Source organism: Leuresthes tenuis, unplaced genomic scaffold (genome assembly GCF_036924035.1).
Source record: "Leuresthes tenuis unplaced genomic scaffold, fLeuTen1.0.hap1 SCAF_13, whole genome shotgun sequence".
Lineage (NCBI taxonomy): Eukaryota > Metazoa > Chordata > Actinopteri > Atheriniformes > Atherinopsidae > Leuresthes > Leuresthes tenuis.
Window position 1 is genome coordinate 7,923,711 of NW_027325367.1, and position 21,665 is coordinate 7,945,375.

At 39.9% G+C, this 21,665-nt stretch overlaps 1 protein-coding gene across 1 annotated transcript in view; it reads right to left on the bottom strand.

Annotated features, from left to right (window-relative positions):
* rngtt (RNA guanylyltransferase and 5'-phosphatase) overlaps positions 1-21,665 on the bottom strand; it is an 85,643-nt gene that overhangs the window by 48,167 nt on the left and 15,811 nt on the right. Inside the window, exons 9-10 of the mRNA XM_072362272.1 lie at positions 12,753-12,888; positions 9,383-9,454 (exon numbers count right to left, since the gene is read on the bottom strand). Coding sequence (XP_072218373.1) covers positions 9,383-9,454; positions 12,753-12,888 — 208 coding nt within the window. The remainder of the gene's footprint in view (positions 1-9,382; positions 9,455-12,752; positions 12,889-21,665) is intronic.

Sequence of the window (21,665 nt, forward strand, 5' to 3'; positions counted from 1 at the left end):
CCACACAACTGTGCAGCCTTTCAGGAAAATAGAAATGTTCTCTTTATTTTTCTGGCATTTAACAGACCACAACCAAGCAATGAATGAACTGATGAATACTGGAGTAAATATAGAGTGAAAGTGGACATGAAGGACAGCTTTTCGCAAGTATTAGCTCCCAACTAGACGTGGGGCTTAACAGACATCTTCTGTAGAACACTCATCTTCAGAGACTCAAGTTTAACTGACAATAAATATACTACATATACATTTTAATGCTTTATTGAGAAACCTTTGCATGTAAGCACTACTTGAAGTGAAGAACCCAAGACATCACCTGCTGAATGAGCTTCGCTCTTTACAATGTTTTGCCAGGACTTTACGGCACCTGTCTTCAGTGGTTGTTTGTGGGTCTTTCTGCATTTCATCTTATAACTCAGCAAGTGAAATCTACCTCAATAGGATAAATACAGAATTTTTCTTCTTTACGCTCAAAAGCTCCTGTGCTGCTTACAGTGGTTGCTGTCCCTCTAAATTGAACAGCAGTTGGTAAATGTAATTCAAATATGTTTTAGCAAATAGTAAAAATAAAATAATAAAACAAATAAAAATAAAAGTCTGTCTTTCTTTTCTTTTAACCCTCTATCTGTACCTGTTAACTGCATCCCTGAATAGCACTGTGAAGGCACAGAAGCATCCCAAATGCATCCACACAACTGACACTGGAGTAGATCTGTCCAATTTAAAGCTGGTGCGCCTGCAGCAAGTCTTCGAAGGACATCGCTTTTGCTCACGGGAATGTTGACATAAAAACTACACACTGCAATGGAATCAGGATTTGGTTATTTTTGGTCACTATGACGACAGCTTCCAATCATCAGACGCACGGTTGTCCTACAAAAAAAAAAAAAAAAAATTCACCACAAGCACGCCGACCTGAACCATCCCTGCCTTTCAAACAGACAGGGCCACTGAGGAAGAGCAAAGGTGTCGTCAAACCCATCTGGCGAACCGCTGCGACTGTTAACACAACCAGCAGAACAAAGCTCGAGTTCCTGCCCCCGGTTATAAATAGCAAAGCTTGGGTGGAAAATCAAAAACAGCATGTAACAGATAAAACAAACATGACAGCATGACTGTGTCGGAGTTTAAAATGGTGCAGAGGAGTTGTGATGAAACCAGCCTGGTACAGCTCTGTCAATTAGCAATTGCCGTCTCGTATCTCTGCTGCTCAGTTGGCAAAGTGATTCAAAACAATGACTCACAGATTTTAATTTTATGCGCACAGAAAATGGAATCCTGAAAGTCAGCCAGGTGGACATGGACTAAATGCGTGACAACAAGTTGACATTTAATGTTTCTCACAAGTTATTACAGGAAAGTAGTATTTTAAACTCCAAATAAACTGCAAACTCTTTGTTGCCAAGAAATGCTTAAAACAAAAAAAAATTCACTGTGTGAAAGGAAACAATTTAAAAGTCCTTCCATGCACGGTTAACAAAAAATGATCCCATCTCCCTACGGAAACAAGACGACTTCGATTTTGGAGGTTATCAGTGAACAATCTCAGGGCCCTTAATTCTTCTGAGGTGTCAAAAGTTTCCTGAATGCTCAGAAAACTGTGAAGAACTCAGTCAAAGAAAGACGTCTTCAGATCGCTACTTTTGTCCGATCAATAGTACGAAAACCCCAAATATCACAGATGAAAAAAAGAATCATAAAGCTGTAAATCAGCTGTTTTTCTAAATGCTTTGAAAATAAAGATGATTCAACTGATGAACCAAGCAGTTGCAGGTCTAATATAAACCTTTCATTAAAGCTGTGAAACACCCAAAAACATCTGATTTTGGGCTACTGCAAACTTAAAGAAAAATAATAGCAATAAATAATAATGATAAAACAATCAAAACATGGTGAAACATTTACAGCAGAGTGTTATTAATCAATATTCTCTGATATGTATCGACAGACTCTGAGCAGGAAGCTGTGACTTGGGGGCATTTGTATTCTGCTCTGACTGTTTGGTAAAGGCCATTTCTCTTCTAAAGAGCTTTTATCGTCTACAGATGGGAGGAGGAAAAGCATTTCTCTTCCAGCTGGATGAAGAGATGACCGATAGTTTGTTACGATTAGATGGAATTAGACTACATTGCCTTACATTAAAAACAGAAAAGGAGAATTAGTTTCAGTGTTCTAGTCTTTTGAAGGTGCATCAGTGTCCCAAAGTGTGGGAACATATGCACCTATGAAGAAATGAGTGATGAACACTTTTATGTCTTCCATCAACTATCCTAGTAACAGAATAAAGACTGTGGCATAAAAGAGTGAACTCAAGGGCTGGCCAAGGTGTTGTTTGAATTTTAATTCCCATCATTCCTGCATTTTCATTTCCATAACCATCTAATATTGTCAAGAATAAACAGCTGATTAACTGAGAGAGCAATAAAAAGTAATTATTGCTTGCCGGCTTGCAGTAATGATTTATTTTTTTTTTTTTTCAAATCTACTTAAGGAGTTGATGGTCCAAATCAAGCAGAGCAAATACTACATAAGACAGGGCAACCAAATGTTTGCCAGGAGATCAGCCGGAACAATTTGATAATCAAGCAACAAGCCATGACTGTGACCTAATAACTGTTTCGGTGTCTGTCTGTCCTGCTAAATGTAGCTTAACAACTTTGTACGGGCAATCAGGCAACTTCAAATTAGATCATGGGGGGGTTTTAGCCTGAGGAACTCTCATTTTTTGTACATCCCTGGAGGGACTTGGTTTTTCTTTCAGGGTGACAGCAGTAGCCACACTACATTCTCCTGGAGCAACAGCTGGTATCGTGTCCCACACATTCAACACCATCTGTCAGCTGTGTCATCAGGACAGAACAAGATGTAAGTGTGGATGATTCAAGGCATGTGCTGTCCACGATTGTTCACGAGGAAAACACGGCAGATAAAAATCTGAAAGCTCACTTATATCAGAGAAATTTGTATTTATTCATTTCTGCTGAGACTCTAATGTGGGTAATAGACCAAGCTTCACGTGAAAAAAAATTGAATAAACTATGCTTTCATCTTCTCTGACAGGGATTCCAAAGATCCCCTATAAAGACTTCTTATAGCCCTCATATACACATATATGCTTCAATTCACATCTTATTGGGCATTGATTCATACATTTCTATATTTCCAAACTGACTCTACTGAAGAGAATTCAGCAGAAGTTTTAAAGAGGAACATATTGTTGAACATCTACCACACAGAATAAATAATAATGAGGGTGAGGTAAATTTCAAGCCATGATATTCTGTCAGTTTAAGAGAGAAGCATATCCTTTGGTCCAACAATCAAATCATATAAAACTTGTGGGTGTATTAGCTCTTCAACATAAAAGTTATGAATTAAATGAAAAAGATAAAACACATGAAACCAAGTATATTTAATCTGGTTGATTTAGTAACATTCAAAGGTCAGAACACTTCAATTAAATATCCCAATCTATGAACTACCTGGAGTGAGAGCATGAAGAAACTATGAATATCTACACACACGTGAAAAGTTAATCACCGGTGAGCAATAGTATTCGACATGAAGGCTGCTCGAGCTGGAGGTTGGCTGAAGAATGGGCTCAAGAGGGAAGCCAAAATAGTTACAGTGCTGGAATTCCTGTCATAGTTAATTTGGGATGAACAACATTATACGCTGGTGTAAAATAATCAGCAGTGGGCTTAAGGTGTTGCCTCCCTGGTGATTTTTTTAAAAATAAAAATAAAAATAGAAGCTTTTAGACTGTTCAGACTAAAAGTGCATGTCTAAACACATTGTGCATCCTCATCTGTCTTAATCTTTAAAAGCAATGGTTAGGGCAGTTTTTAAGCGTGCATCTACTAATTTGTGTGAGGGTCTTTGTGTAGATGACATCGATTTTGGCTCAGATGATGGATATATTAATAAGAAGGATGAGCAGTGCCTTCATTTTATGAATTCCTCTCTCTTTCCAGTGGGTATGAAACACTGGGGGATCAATAAGTGAACACCTTCCTCTAAAAGGGCAGCTCCGAAGAGGATTTTTTTCCCCCCACATATTATTACATTTTTACATCCACAGCACACACTTTGAACACAACCTCTTCCTGTAATTAACTTTATTTCACCATCTTCCACCTTTACACTAAGAGCTGAAATATCTCTCTTTGGCTTTGGATGAAAGTCGATTTGTGTCCAAAAGGTGGACTGACTGTCTATCTGGTTAAAAAATGAGAGATTTCCTTAGCTGTTTTGCTGTTCTATGAGTCACTTTCATACTTGGGAGGCTTGCTTACGTCTTAGACAGAAGATCAAAAAGCAAAACTGCAACTCATATATAGCACAGACCTGTCAAATCACCATTTCTGATAACAGATATTTTAGACTTCTTAAAGCTTGAAGCTTAAAGCTTCGTGACGTCTCTTTGTACATACACCTCGTAAATTGAATTATCCTATTATCTAATATGCCACATAAATGCAAGAGCACAGCACTAACTGCATCCTGTGTTGAATTATCAGGCAATTTGGTCATGTAATCAGAAGAGTTATTACCTCATAATCAAGACTAGAACACAATTATCCCAACAAAAAACACCTTACTTCTTGTAATAAATGTCCATGTTTAGCAAGGCAATGAAGGTGAGGACCGGTGTCATAATCATGGGCAAAATGCAGAACAAAGTCCCAGCAGAATGACTTTGATGTTATTCATGAGCAGTATATAGTATCTGCAGTCGTCTGTGAATGCACTGTTGGCCACGAAGGTGACTGTTACTCACTACAGGCCTGTAATAGGCCTTTTCCACAGCAGATATTACGATTTAACATAGCAGAAAGGCAAAGATGAGACGACTGTTGTTGATAGCTTAATGCCATTAAGTGTTCCAGAGTATGAAAAATACAACACAATGATCCCTTAAGTCCACCTACGGTACTGGTACAGAACAATCTCATAACCTTTCAAGTTTTCCAGATTTTTTCCAAATTAAAGAGTTTTTCCAAAGAGTTTTTAAACAATGCTGATAAACGTTAAAGCAAAGGCAGAAAGTCACTAAAAAGAACAGCTGTTTACGCTCTCAAACATTTTTTATTCGATGTTTTCACCTGTTTTGGGGACAAACATTACTGAATGTTGCCAACTTGCTGTCAAGTTTCCCAAAAAACTCTCCTGTTTTAGGAGATTTAAAGAATGCTTGAGTTGAGCACTGTAAGTTCTTTGATCTCTCTGTGCATTTATTACAATTCAGCCTGTAGGTGAGAAAATCCAGAAAATGCAGGTGAATGCCTCCACAGTCGCCTGGAATATTGATTACCCACAGCCCACACTGCTTGTGAGACTGAAAGGTTGGGTGTCTGGTCAGCAGCGTAGGAGCCCCACAGGGGACTGTTCTCTCACTGTTTATCTCTTCACTCTGTACGCCTCAGACTTCCAGTACGATGCAGTCATCTGTACAAATACTTAGATGACTCTATTGTTGTGGGGTTTGACAGTGTGTTCACCTACAAAAGACAGGGAATGCAACACGAAGGCTGTGTACGAGATGGGACAAAGCAGAATTTATTTTTGAGGAAGCTTAGGCCCTTCAGTGTTTGCAATATGATGTTGGATATCTTCTATAGGTCTGGGGTGGATAGCATAGTCTTAGAGGTTCAGCATCAGAGCCAACAATTCAAATCTTTGATTAGCTGCCACTGTCCCTCCTCGTAATTCTCGCATTCCAAACAGAGGCGGATCATCCCCGCACTACTGTGTCCCTACACACATGGAGCCAGCCGAGTGATGACAGCACGGTTGGTTAGCGTGGTGCGTCCCGGTTTGCCAGCTTCATGTGTGCAAACACACACAAGGCGGGATTGTTTTGCTTGTTACTAACCCCCTTCCACCACTGAACTTTCACACATGAATTTAAGTGCAATACAGCGACATCAGTCGTATGAGAAAAGAGTGTGAAAGAGGCTTAAAACAAGGACTATTTGCCCTCCTTGAAGTGACTTTTCATTTGGTGGATGAATAAAACAATTGAACATAAAGTGAATTGTCATGTGAGCATTAGGTGGCTAATGTTCCGCTAAGTCTACACTGTAAAAATAAATATATAAATCAATAATAAAAGTGAAAACAGGCAATTGAGGCATTTTGTTCATTTCGCAAAAATAATAAGACTGAAAAATACATAACTATTCAGACTCTTCACTTAGTGATGGGTAAAAGGAACTCTCCGCAGCCTCATGTCCTCTTGTGAATGATCCTCCAAGTTCGATTCAATTTTCCTTTGGAAGTTTTTCCCTTTCATTGAGGCAGGAATGATCAAACTCAACCAATGTAGTCCCACCTTACAAAGTAATGATAATTCCAAGTTGTTCAAGGAGCTGAAATCTTGAGCACTCTGATTGTCACTCAGGATTGTTCCAATTATCTCCGCATCCACCTTTCATCTAGACTGACTATTCTCTGTTGTCTCAATTGTAGTGACCTTTTCACAGAAATTTAGAGCTAAATTGGATGATACTGCCATCCTCATGTTTGATTCTGGGGATGGTTGTAATGAGGTGATGATCGGCACCTGGGTTCCTCCCCAAATGCAGTTGAGAACTGTAGACAAACAGCCATTCAGGTGCCTTTTAGGGCTCCCAGCATGTTGTTATGTGCCTTTTAGTGAGGATCGGCTTCTGTCTGAACACTCTATAATGACAGACTGGCTGGTGGGGAATCGCACTAATGGTTGTCTTTCTGTAAGCGTCTTCCATCTCCACAAAGATTCTGTGACTCTCGTTCATAATTACCGTTGGCTTGTTGGTTACCTGTCTGACCAAGACCCTTTTTCCTTTTCTTTTGCCAAATCTATGACACCTGTTGATGCTGACAAAATTCCACTTTTTCAGAATGACAGAGGCCACTGTGCTTTTTAACACTGTTGTAGAGATTTTCCTTTATCTTTTCAGGTCAACAGACAACTGTCTCAAGTTAATGGCTTGATCTTTACTCTGACTCCCACCATCAGCTGTAAGACCTTAAAAAGACAGGTGTTCGAATTCCAAGAACCACTGATAGAAGTTGGAAGCATCAGACCTCAGTTGCAAATGTCTTCACATGGGGCACGAAAACTTTTTGCCTTTCTTCACGTCTAAACTAGATGGTGGGGAGTTTACAAGCAGGGAGAGTCGTTACTGTCACATGTGTTCAAATCATCCTCACCTATAAATTGTCTAGTTGTCTGAAAGATCACAGGATCCAAGGTGTATATCCCTATTACAAGGTCTATAGATCACAAATATAAAGAACATCTGTGATAAACTATCAACTTGACTAATCTCCTGAAAGAGAGATTCATCATCTCCAGAGGTGGTGATAAACTGCAGATTTAAAAAGGTATATGATGGGATGTAACTGCAGAGGAGCTGTAGAAAGTCATGCCCATGTTGCTGCTGCAGGTCTGAAAGCAGTGATGCAGAACAAGCAATACTTTTAGGTCAGAAAATCCTGCATAGCTACAGAATGTACCTGAAGACAAACCTTTCAAGTGGAAGTAAATGGAACTGATGTCAGAAAAGTTGTCCTTACCTCAAAAGATAAGACCTATGTGGGGGATGTTGTATACTGTTTTTTTTTTTTTGCCCACATGTTAATAAAGCCGAGCCAATTATCTTGTCTAATTCTGCGTCTAAAGCAAGACTTTTTTAGCAAGATGAAAGATGATGAGGTCAATCAACGTGTCAGCACATAGGCGGTGATGTCAAGTGCAAAACAAAAGCTCTCTGCAAAAATGAACAAATAAAAAAAGAATGGGGACATATATGTCATTTTTGTTGTCTTGTCAGTTCCCCCACAGTGGAGGAGCTGACAGTGACAGACAACCAGCAAAAACTTTCTAAACAACATCCTTTTTTAATACTCCACTGCAGCAAGAGTGGTATCTGAAATGTCCTTCACGTCTCAGGGGGACAATCAAGTTCAATCAGTTACACGGTTGGCGAGGTAACTGTATATATGAGCACACTCATCATCAAAGCAATATAGGTGTATATGCTGACTAAAACTCCACAGAAGTCATAAAAAGCTATTCTTTCCACACAGATAAATAATCCAACACAGAAAAAAGGCACACTCATCTCATTACACCGTAACTGAAAGCACCCAACATTCCCAACATCCCAACAAGCAGGGTGTCACATTAGGCCATGGGCCGGGCAGATGGTGTGTTCTACCTCCTGCTGTATTGCTCCCCTCCCAGGACGAAGCTTGAGTGCCAAGGCGCAGCCCACCACAGGTAATGGAGAAGGCTAATAATGGCCAGCGAGGATCAATACAACAGTGCTTTACTGATGGCTTGGTGGGACTCATGTGGAGATGCTAACCCCTGCACCACCTTACAGACGTTCCCCTCACCGCTGGAGCCTTCATTGGACTGCCTTGCTTATGTGATCCAATGATCGATAGAGAAAAAGAGGCCACTGTCAAACATAATAGCCAACTCCCTCCTTTCCTCCCCTTCATCCCAAGGTATTCGTCAAGTTCTTTTTAAGGAGCAGACGCGAGGGCAAACTGGAGGCTCAGTAAGTTGTCTTAGTGGCTGCCTGTTAGGCAGATTGCTTGAGGGTGTGAATTAATTTGCAGTTCAGAAGAGTACTAGCAATTAAAGACCTTGTGTTGTCCTCAGGCTGTTCAAGGAAAATGGACAAGCTAACACAATGCAACAGGAGAAATAACATATAACACGGGAAGAAAAAAACAGGAACAATGGACTGAACACCAGGCTGATTACAGTCCAGTCCAAGTAATATAAACGGTTATGATTAACGCTTCATGAATTGCAATGATCAACAAATAAAAACAGGTCTATGTAGTGGCAAAAACTTTAAAACTTAACTTACTCATGAGTGGGTTGGACACTTTGTTCATCCATAGTATAGCAGTTAAGGTCAGGCTATTGCGAAGCCTGCTGCGTGACAGGATGTGGTGGTAAAGCAGAGCCATTCTCCCTCCATCAACATCCAGAATGAAAAAGCTCTGTCATCTCTATGCTAATGCCGCAGAGCCTGGGTGAGCACTGCTCCGCTGCCTGCTATCAACTGGGAATTTGATTTTTCAGGTTCAAGCCCTGAGCAAATCCTATTCCTAATCGATGCCTCTTCCTGACACAAAGCTCAAAACCTTTCTCTCACTGTATGTGATTCAAATGGTTGACTACAACCCAAAAAATGACAAACCTCTTTGCTGATTTAAAAAAAAAAAACAGAAAGCAAAAAAAAAAAAAAAAAAAAAAAAAAAAAGCTGCAGGTGGACGGCAGAGTTAATGTTTCCAATGTGCCCTTTTCTCAGTCCTTAACCTGGTACATTTTAAAAGGATAACGGGTCATTCTCAAGAGCTCAGGCTACTCACATTGAATTTGATGATGTCGTATATCAAATAGCGAGGGACTGGTTGACCATTCACCTTGTCGATGATCATCTCCTGCAGGGACAGAGACAACGGACAGGGTCAAGACATAAAGATCTAAAAGGATTCAAATACATACACGATCTAAAATGTGATTGAGTGTGAAACAATGAGAAAATATAGAAAAAGAAAAGTCTTGATAAAAGCAGTGTCTCAAACAGATTCTGCAACATGGGACACTACTGAGCACTCTCCAAAGGATGCGTGTTCAGAGCTGGAGAAGCCTGCGGCAATGCAAAGGATAGCAAGGAATTGGGGAGTCTTGTGGTGTGTGTTGGTGCACGTGTACATATGGGTGCCTCTGTGAGGCAGGCTGAAGGAGGGCATGAAGCAGAAATAGAACTACGCATCTATTATGCAAGGCTCACAAGCTGAGGTCAGGTGCAGCTGTGCTGAGCTGCAGGACACTCAGGCATACGACTGGTTTTAAGAGAAGTGTTACACAACCAAGAGTCGAAGTGACAGCTAAGATGCAAATGAAAGCCTAACCACCGTAAGTAAAAGAAGGGAAGCATCTTTGAGAGTGAAGGAATGAGTGAGGCACTTCATTTAGAGAACTATACTTTATCTCCTCCCCCGCAGGCGATATTCAGGAGAATTAGGCTGTCCTTTTGGGACTGACAGGTAAAGATGTAGCAAGAGAGATGATGACTTGGCTATTATGTGCTTCTAAATCAACCAGATACATAAAAATAGTGATGTTGTAGGTGGCAGCTACAGGCATGTTTTAGATGTGTCAGCAGTCAAAAATGACAGTTCCTATAAAAAGCTTAGAAAAATTGCTTAAAGCATCAAATATATCAGAACTCAAGAGACATTTTACAACAAAAGAAAGGCAAAATACAACACCAAAAGCACTTTTCCACTGTAAAAGATATTTTCTCTCCTCTTCTGGCATGCTTTGACAGAAGTTTGGGTTTACCAACGGGCTCCACTCTGCTGATCTGACTGATTGATGCTTGACCATGCGAGACAACAGTGTCATCGTGCAGATCCAGTTGACCCCTATTAGGCCAAAACAAGATTCCTCCTGTGGTGCTGTGCCAAAACCCTTGATGTGATGTGAGCGCCACTACTGTCAGATACCATTTCTAATTACATGTGAAAAGGCCTGTCACAATCAATAAACTGCAAAACAGTGATTATTGGGGAAAACAATGATCATGTCTTCATAACTGTCATAATCACTTTCACTCACATGTGTGAAAACAGCTGGGCGAAGACAAACTGTGGACAGTGTTGACCTTTTAATGACGCCATCTCATTGTACTCATGGCTAATCTTCCATCTGCAATTTTTACTTACAAACACACGACACAATTTTCTACTAACACTTCTGTATCAATTTCCAACTAATAGATTTTATTCTTATCTAATTATGATGCTCGGCTTATGCTAGCTTTGGCACCAGATTAAGCTGCTGACACTGGTTTTAACAGAAGGGAAAGTAAGACTGGGGCTGGGGTGAGATGACAAAGGCTCTGGCAAACCATCCATCCATCCATCCATTTTTAATACCTGCTTAATGAAACAGGGTCGTGGGGGCTTGGAGCATATCCCAGCTCTCATTGGGTGAGAGGCAGGGTACACCCTGGACAGGTCGCCAATCCATCACAGGGCACTATGTCAAACACTTAGCACTAAAATAGATAACTCAGCAGCTTTCTTGTGTAAATCTATCAATCCAGCTATCTATCTATCTATCTATCTATCTATCTAGTCTTATAAGAATTATCTAATTATTTCGGTTTTTCAAACAGGTTGGAAATAAGAAGAAACAGCTAGAATGACATCCACTATTGTGTTTAGCTGAGGGCAGAACTACACAGACACAAAATTGATATTCTTCAAAGGGAACTTCCGTCCAAAAAGTAAAATTTCCCCTTTTTTTTTTTTAGCCAAATTAAATTCCGACTGTGATGCCCAGCTTTGCATTTCACCAGAAAAGAATAGAATTTTTCAACAAACTTTGACAAAATGGGATATTTTAGTGGAACCAACATCTATCAGTTGTGTGCCGCCTTTCCAGCATGACAGATTGCAACATGAGCACCTGCATCCTAATGAGCACTGGTGTTGCTCTATAATACACAGTCATGAACAAAAATAATTCATATTCCTGCAGGCTGATGTAACTTTTCCTCACATCTCACAGGACAAAAAGACCAAATATGAAAAAAAAAGATAATAATTTACTGAAGACAGACTGTTTGATAGGAGAAGAGCAGTGAAGGGGAGGCATGCATAGCACTGACCGAAGGAATAGACAGACAAAATAATGGAATTCCAGAAGGCTGCCATTATTGTTCATCTGGAGCACAAAACCATTGTGGAGACAGACAGCAGCAGATGAATACATTAATACGGTCAAAGAAGGCCGCCAGGAATTCAGTCTACTTTGTGCATTCTTTCAAAATTGGAACTAAACTTGAAAGAAAGCTCATAAAAAAGTACTACCAAATAGCATGTGAAACCAGTGGTTTCAGGAAAACGATAAAACATCAGACAACACAGCAGGGCTTCTCCAAGGCTCACCATAAACTCCTAAACACAGCCTCTGAACTGACAGAATCATATATGGATGAATAAATGTGAGTCAAAACAAACTTTGTGGCAATCTAAACACACATCAGCACTGCTCCTTCAAATAGATGGTAAAAGACTGCAATTAGATGCCCTGCCTGTGTGAGGAAACTCAATCCCCCCCATCAGTCAGCAAGTGTTTAGCAAAGAGGAAGCACACGCCTGTTTTGCATAAAATTGCTTCTCAGGGCAAAACAAAAGTATGACATGTAACTTATCTCTCATCTATAAGGCAGGAATACCAAACACAAACACTGCCAGTTATTTATAATCAAACCTCCGTCGACATCAATGTGCAGCAATTTCCTTTCCTATGTTTTCCCATGAAGCAAGCGTTGAATGACTCATGCCTCTGCACCTGCTGCTGGGGAAAGGGGGCAGAAACCTGTGTGATAAAAGCCTGAGTCTGCTATTACAGCAAAAGGTTAAGCCATCGATCCCCATGCACATCTGAGCATTACAGCAAAGCACACACGGGACTCTGTGTAACAATTAATTAGCCATTTCTCCAGAACATGAATGATTATGTTCCAATCAGTCATCTTTGGCAGGCTCTCATTTCAACTACGGTTTGACAAGTGAATTATATGCAAGACTGAGCAGCAGCGGCACGAATCTTTGAAGAGGACATGCAACCCTAGTCACGACGTGAACAGGACAACTTGTAGTATTATCATGAAATACAGCAATTCAACCAAAAGCATGTGTACACGGAAGAGCAAGAACTCACCCCATCCAGTAAAGTATTTGATAAATGGACACGTGGATCTTTCCGGAAAGGAAACTCTAGGTTTGCTATGTGGAAGATCGAGTTGTCCCTGTCGATCATGTAAACTTCATTTCTTCCATTGATCAGCATCATGTACCTGCGGAGGAAAACGTTGCATTGTTATGTAACAGCTGACTAACTGTGAAATATAGTAACAATCGCTCTTCTTTCCAAATCTTTCCAAATTATGCTGTCGATCCATAGCCATAGAGGCACCTTTTGGCATATGAAATATCCTTTAAGAAATTAGTGTGAAATGTTACCACAATTAGCACATGTAGGCTCCTATTATGGGTAAAGCAAGCTTTGTGGCCCCAGAGTGAGTGCTTGAGTTCATTCTGGAGTCCAGATGGATGTTTGTGCCCAACTGGAGAACATTCCCTTAAAAGACATTAATAAGGTATGGTATCCAAAAGAAAGGAGCAGATGGATGAACAAGCTACTGATTCCAAACCTGATTATAGTCATTATGCCTGCATGAATATTCAAAATATCAAATATTGGAGAACTAAAGGCCCAACTCCAGTCCCCCCTGTGTTTTGGAAGCTGCTCCACAGCATAGGGTGCCATGCTGCATTAGACTTTTGGAGGGGTGAGTGTAAGACCTTGCAGTGCTATGATCATTATCTACAATAACTTATAAATTAGTAACATACTGTCAAAGGCACAACACAGGCCATAATAAGCATCTAAAAGTCTAACCCCTAAAGCTTTCATATGCAGAGTGTAAATGGAGCAGTAGTCCATTTTCTATGGAAAGACTTCAAACCTGGCCCTCGTGGCTCCATTTTGACGGCCCATCGACAGCTAATAGAAGGACCAAAAGGTCATTTTCAAGATGGCTTCACCAACCATCTCCTTCTTACAGGTTACAAAAGGATGGAGGCTATCGCAGCTGCCAAAAAGCAGCCTTCTGTCACATTTGATAATCATCTGTCAGGAGTGTTCCAACGACAATATGTTCACAGTTCATGACTACATAAAAGCAGCCTCTTATTATTCAGAATTGATTCAACGTGCAAAAATGAAAATTTCCCTCTCAGTCAAACTATATCCGTTTTCTTTGGGGGCGTCAATTATTACGACCCACGTGACGCTTTATTAATACATTTGGCATCGCTCTGCTCTAAGGCAATTCCTTCAGACAAACAACGGTGCCTCTAATTTTCTTAATTTTTTTTATTATGGTAATCACACTATAAAGCCGGATTGCTTTGAGCAAAGAGGATCAACACTTGAGAATTGGGCTACGCTTTGCTTTACAAAACAACAAAGTCTGTATGTCTCTAATGTGCAAATGAGTTGTGTTCGATGCGAATAAACCAAACTGTGAAGGCGTAAAAGCTTTTATTATGTCGGCGACAAAAAGAAGGTTCAAACACAAACCTTCTAATTACAACATACCACCAAAGCGACCACTTTTCCTTTTATCTAGCTTTGTTGTGTGCAAACATAAAGCCGTTTGGATCAGTTTGACTGCAAAATAAACACATTTCCCCCACTAACTTTTACCAGCCACTTCTCGTGCAAACAGCAGTTACGTGACTTTAGTTTTCTTAGGCTCACAAATACCGATCTACAACGAACTGTTTTGGGAAGAAAAAGTTACAGAATTATAAACCAATTATCCATCGTCTTTGAAAAGTCCTTAGCTGCCTTTCTCCAACACAAACACTCTTTTTATGGCTTTTAGGAGATTAGTCTGTCTTCAATTTGCCTGATTCAGCAGTGGTCCAACGTCAACTAATCCATGCAGGGCTTCACAGGTGAGATAGAGACTTTCCATAAATCCAACCTCTACACGAGTAAAAGCAGAAAAATAGTGCAATCAGACATTCTGTACCAAGTCCCATGCCAGCATCACTGAACTAGACAACACTTCAAGGGATTTAATGCTATGCCAGCTATCATATTTGTTATTTTCACCTTTTTTTTTTGGATAAAAAAAAAAGAACAATTTAGGTAAATCGGCGAGGAAAAAAGACAGGATACTGGTGGAAAATTACTTTTTCATCCTTGAGCACACTCGTCTGAGAGATTCAGCAACATAAGATTAGTGACTGTTAGACAGTTAAAATAGCTGCCAAAGTAAACCAGCCTACCAGCATGGGTCATGATACGAGTGCTTGCCTGGTGTTAATTTGACTCCCCTCTCCCTCTGCATTAAGCTCACAGGTGTGCCAGGCTTCCGGTGCATAAAGCATATAGAGCCCTCATACTTCACCATTTGGATTGCCTCATTCCTCCATCTCAATAATTATTAACTGCAGTGGAGGAGCATTTTCAAATAACCTGAGCACACACTTCTGGTGTGAACCCAGCTTTCCTACTTTGATGGATAATCTTCTCCGGGGCATACACTGTGAAAGTGATCTTTTAAGAATTCTCATTGCAGCTGATCTGTTATTAAATAAACAGTCCATACTGCATTTCGTTGCTTTGTACTTGTGACAAAGTTGAATTCTACTCTATATGAACAAGACTCATCCAAGTTATTTATAACCAAATTACAGTCATTCTTTGGTATAAGCAGCTCAATTTAAAAATATTAATATATAGCATGCAGTATGTTTTAGTTTGATTGGGGCTAAATTAGCCAACATTACACAGGTTTGAGGTCATTTGAAAATCAGAGTGGAAAAGAGGGGGGGTGGGTGGGTCAATATAATCCAAAAATGCAAGAGTGTCATCAAAGCCTTCATCCAAATGTTTACTGCCAGATCAACAAAGTTTGCTGATCACTCGGTTGGCAAATACAGAGGGGGATGTTGAAATAACTAAAGGCCTTGATCCTCCTTTCTGTTGGTACCCTACAACAATATTAAAAGAGGGGGGGGGGGGGGGGGGGGGGGGGCACCAAACCCAAAAACAGAGGCACCAGTGTGTTTCCTGTAGAAGTGTCTTCAACTGTAAGAGCAGCAGTTAGCGCTCAATGCGGAGAAATCTTTAATCAGTTGGTTTGGTATCGTTTCATTTTACTGTGTTGCTCCAAATTTTATGACTCTGAAATGTAAAGCCATTATCCAAATAGTGTGGACACACGTGGACACAATCCCTCCGACTGTGAGATCCTGCGTTGGCACTTCATCTCTGTACAGTCACAAAACTGCAAACCAGTTCTATAAGAAGAGCATTTTCATTCTAATTTTACAGTCATTTGTATTGCTAATAAAAAGCAAAAAGAAATGAATTGTGTTTGTTCTTTACATTAATCTTGTTTTATTAGTTGTGAATTTGCCATTTTAAGTTCCTTCGAAACAGGTTTTGAGGAGGAGTCGGATAATTGTGTGTAACTTATCGTCTGTAGAAATATGCTACTTACAAATGTATACAATTAGCAATGTGGTAGCCTCATGTCACTCAAAGTGCAAATTCAATTACATTTCTTAGGCGGCGGCTCTTTAACGAGAAGGCATTCAATAAAAAAAGAATGAACTAAAGTCGTAAACAGATGTCTAATTTATCTATTCGAACATTTAGTCCTGCTGTATTGCAGAATGGGAAGTTTAAACAACTAAAAACAAGTTTATAACCTCTCAACCTCAACAAATGAGCAAATTCATACCATGTGAAGTATGATTTAATGGCTACAAACCCAGACTTGAAGGGATATACACCTATGAAAAAAAATCTAATCAGATGACTGACTGCAGATTAATGAGTTCCCCAGACAAAGCGACACATTTCCCATACCTGCTGTGACTTTGTGACGGTTGTAACAAAGGGATTAGATGTAATAAACATGGCATCTATGCCAACTGGATGAAAGAAGGAAACTTGAAAAGATGCCAAGTTTGAGTGTGAGAGAAGTTTAACACCAGCCTTTAACCATCTTATTATGAGGAATATTGTCTTGTTGTCGATCTACATCCTCTAAAATCTCACAGAATGGAAAAAAATGCCAAACACAGTATCTTTGCAAGCCATCTTCAACAAACAAAGATATACTAATACATCAATTTATTTGATGAATTGCACTGGTTAGTCTAAAACCAGATAATTCAATTGATTAAGGATTTCAGCTGTATATATTGACATTAAATCATACCAACGCTATGTGAGCTCAGGGATTAAATACATTTTTGGTAGAGAGGATGGTTCTTTCTGAAAATATCCAAGAATCCCACAATTGCATAATTAGTGGCTCTTTGGTGAGGAAAAAAAAACCTCAACACACAAAATGCAAACCATTCATAAAACTAAAGAAAAGAAAGGCCCCTGAAAAAAGTATAAATGAATGAGCCAGCCAAACTGATTCAGGGACAACATTCTTTGGACAATGACACTAAGATCACACTGTGTCAGAATAGAATAGAGTAAAGAGAAGGCTTCAGACAGCCCATGAGCCAAAAGAACACACAACATCATCTGCATTCACGTGGAGGCAGTATGATGGCATGACCATTCATGGCTTCCAGTGGCACAAGTGGCGTGAATTCTATGGCTTAAAGGGCTCAGATTCAGTCAAACGAAGCGAAGTTGATTGTACGGAGCTTTTCAGGACAGACACACAATGACTAAAGACATAATGCCACAGGATAAAAATGTTGGAGACATTCTGCTGTTCCTAACTTTCTCTGATGGGGATCATTATACATTTAAGTACTGTCAAATTCACTCAAAAGAAGTCTTCAAGTTACTTGCATGGTGCTTTTATAAGATGACGCTGCCGAAATAAAAGTTGACACCTGTTGAAAAGAAACAGAAAAATGTGTGAATGAGAGCAGCTTTTCTGGGAATTAGGCTGTATTCATATACTCACAATGCCCTGTTTTGCATGAAGATGCAAAGAGATGCAACGTTAAAACGCGTGGCGTGCCTTGACCTAACTGAGTGAAGCTGAGCATATATATGCTGTGGGTGATTTGATCCTCAACTGCATTATCTGGATATGTTAGTCCAGTTTTAAGAGCTGCGATCTTATAGAATTTCAGTCAGACTTACAAGCTTAAAATCAGAGTCAGAATATCTTTATTGTCATTGTAACAAGTACAATGAAATTAGGTGCTGTCCCTGCAGTGATTAAAAAAAAAAACAACAACATGTAAATAAGATCAATGGGAGATACTTTGGTGACGTCCAAGGCTTCCAGATTCTCAACAAAAGGTATCAAAAATTAACGTTTCATTTATGGTTGTGTTCATTTGTCAGAAATTCACCAGACGTCCTTTGAAGTATTTGTACATAAAAACATTATGTGTGCTTTTAATGCATGTTTTATGACTCTGAAAGTGGAACGCACTCTCTTTAGAGTTAGTTATATTTCAATGATGTGAGATCATGAGCGAGTGGAAAGAGACGGCTTGACATATAACCCATTTATATCTCTTCTAGTCGAGTGCTTTTCAAGCACGCTGGCCAAGGAAAGCAGCCATCATGACACACTACTCGGTTAAAAAAGTACAGTGAAGAGCTCAGTGTGATGAGTCTGACTCCATCCTCCTCCAGTCAAAGACAGAAGACGGCAACGCAAGCTTTGTGATGTAAAAACAGGGTCATCCAAGGGCTTGCAGAAACTGCAAGAAAAAAAACAAATGTGGGAGGGAAAGTGAAAAAGGAAAAAAAAAAAAGATGAGTGGGCCAGATATAGCTGCATTTTTGGGGTGGGAGTAGACACAATGAAAGCGTTAAAAAAGATACAGAGGCACTGAGCACTGAGTGAGGGTACAGTAAAAGCCTGGATAGATCCGTTTAGGCATTTAATGATTCCCACAGACGGGGAGATCTTCCCTTGTTAGGGATAGTAGCTTTTATCTCACAGGACCAGTGGCTAAAAGGAAACAAACCGATAGGCTGAATGTCACAACTGAGAAGATCAGTCATCCAGTGAAGACACAACAAGTCTGCACTGAGCGGGAGTGGCTCCCCTGCTGTTTAATTGGCCAGTTCGCCATGGCTAACGCTGTCAAGTGTGTTCAGAAGAAAGCAGGGAGAGACCATTAGTTCACAGCTACTCCCAGTGGTTTCACCTGATTTCTCTCTTCTCTGCAGTTACATTAGCAGCAGACACTGTATTCTGTCCTTCTGAAAAATCAAGAATTATTAAATATAAAGTGCATACAAATGTAGGTCCCACTCTGCCTTCTCCTTAGCTGTCTCGTGTCCTCTAATGGGTGCTGTGATCTTTAGTCTTTATCCTTACCCCCCGAGCCACGTCCCTCAAGCTCTTTAGGCCTAATGAGGCACAGACAGCCGACGTGTCGGCTTTGCAGGTCCAGTCCTGCGGCATGACTGACAGCAGCTGAGCTCCAGGGGAGGGCTTAGATCAGATCCAGTCGGTTCGCACATCATTAGTGATAGTCTGCTTCTTTTTTTTTCTCTCTTTTTTCCTTTTAAAAAAGAAGCAGTCTGGAAGATATTTCCATCTGAGTTAAAAGGCAAAGAAAGTCTAGAGGAATTGTGCATTTACTGCACATACAATTACAATCTGAATATGTTAAATGATCTGCTAATCTGAAGAATTGCATATTGTTTCATTACATAAATAATTCAGTGAATAATTAAAGGGGAACTGCGGTATTTTTAAACCTAGACCTTATTTCTGGCATGAAATACGTTTATCTACTCACAGAGAACAGTTTGGTGAAAGTCAGCGTCCTTCGGAAGATATTTAGAAAACTCGCAATCAGCATATATCCATATAACAGAGTGAACGGGGCAGGGATGATGCAGCCTCTAAATAAGGCATTATCTGTCTTTATTTCACCAATACTTTAGGAAGAATGAATGAACGAACGTGTACTATAGCTCTGTTAGCTCATAGGTGCTGTTATGTGGCTACTTGCGGCTATAGGAGAGCTGTGCTGCAGCCATGTGTGTCAATGAAGTGGTCCCAGTAGAGGTGTGTGTAGAATTCCCTCCGTTAGCTTTCCTAAAATACTAAAATTCCCCTTTAAAAAAAAACGGAGTTCCCCTTTAATGTAATCTTATAAAAGTATAAGATTACACTGATTGTTTGCACTAGTCATCTTGAAACCGGCAGGGAAAGTAACATCCTGAGAAATGGCGTAGCTATGAATTCTTCTTAGTAACTGAGCCGCTCTCGCAACGTCCTAATTTGACTGAAATTCCAATTTTTGTCAGTTTTGATAGGATTTGGAAATAATTTTGCTATTTTTGCCAACATTTTTAACAGATATTGGATCATTTCACGGAATATCACTTTGAATAGTAAAACAGATTTTAGTCTCAGCCCTGCTGCATACGACACCTTTATCTCACATTAGCATGGCTCGTCTCATCTGTGAGCCTCCAGCTCACCATAAAAAATTCACATGAAGGGCACATTCCTGTTTCGGAGATGCAGACCCATTTGGTGAGAAATCCAATTGTAATGGATTCTTTTCCCTAAACTGTCAGAGGGGCAAACTTTGACAAGCTGTTGGTTTTAACAAATGCAGTCGTTTGACTCTCAAACTAGGATAACATGAAATTAACATTAGGAACTGTGCGAGATGAAATCAGTCACACTGTTTACTCTCAAGAGAAACCACAAACACAATAACTTAAAAGGAAATGAGACAGAACCAATATCGAGTTCTACCATATTTGAAGAGCAAAAACACAAATAAAAATGTCAATGAGATGAAAAGGGGAAGGTCAAAATGTATCCACTGAGCAGCTCAGTGCTTAACCCATTCAGACCTGAGGCTCTGTTAAAAAAAAAAAAAAAAGAGCTTTATGAACCCATCCCTTCAAACTTTTCATATCTCAACTTCAGAAGAAACTAGAATCAAAGCAGATTTCCAATTTCAAAAAAGAGCACAAATGTACATAAATGGCAGTAATGCAATCTGGCCTTTTATTGTTACATGCTGTGACTTGTCTCAAGCTCTTTTTTCCTAATTTTCCAGGCAAATAGACAGCAAAATATAACTTGACTTGAAAAATTGTGGAAAGCCGGTCAGAAAGAGCACTACAGTTTACAAATCTGTGGCCATGAGCAGCAAAACAAAAGACATGGATAACCAAGTCCAGCAATGAATCAAGGGCAGTCTATAGATGCAAACCACAGCTCTTTTCTTTTCCACTAAGTGAAGGTGAGCACTGAAGGGCACAGCTGTTCTGTTCACTACAAAAACATGTCAGACACTTGTACTTGCAGCTGGTTGTGAACTCCAACAGCACACTGACCACTACAGTGTGAAGTGTGAGAACAGTTTTTTCTTATTTCTGCATCACTGCAGATTCAATTGGCGCTGCTCCAATGAGCAGCTGATCCCAACCTCACTGCAGTGTAAAATCAAGTCAAGAACGGCCCAGACAAAGCGAGCTGAGCCGTGCCATGTAATTGAACAACAGGATACAAGTCCCACACAAAGTAACTCATCTTTGTGAGCACAAAGATTTGTAGAAACATCGACATGAAAGAAAGATTTTGATTTTGACTTCCAAACAAAACGATGAGCTAAGCACAAATAATCATGCTGTGAAATAACCACCAAGCAATGCCAAACATCGTGCTCAAGTCTTTCTTAATAGGACGGCAATACGTTATAGTTTCTTTGCTTAAAAGTACTGACTAAAGTGGGAGTTAGGGAGAGGAGAGCACTTTAAAGAGAAATTCAAGTTCACTTTTACTAATCAAGTCCAAGTTGTTTATTGAAATTTCCAAAGATCTAACTGCCCCCCCTACGTCCTGCTTATCTTCTTCTCTGAAGTTTCAAGCCAAGCCAGGACTCCTAAACAACACGATTAAAAACCCAACAGTCTACGTCTCCCCTCTTGATAAATTCACTTGTTTTGCTATCCTTTCAAAAGCCCATTAGAGGCCAAGCTCTTGGTAGATGGCATGTAGTGACAGTTTTATATCCACTGTATGGCAGATTTAGCATCAGGGATGGCTGCATACTATCTTTAGGTAAGTAGTTTTGC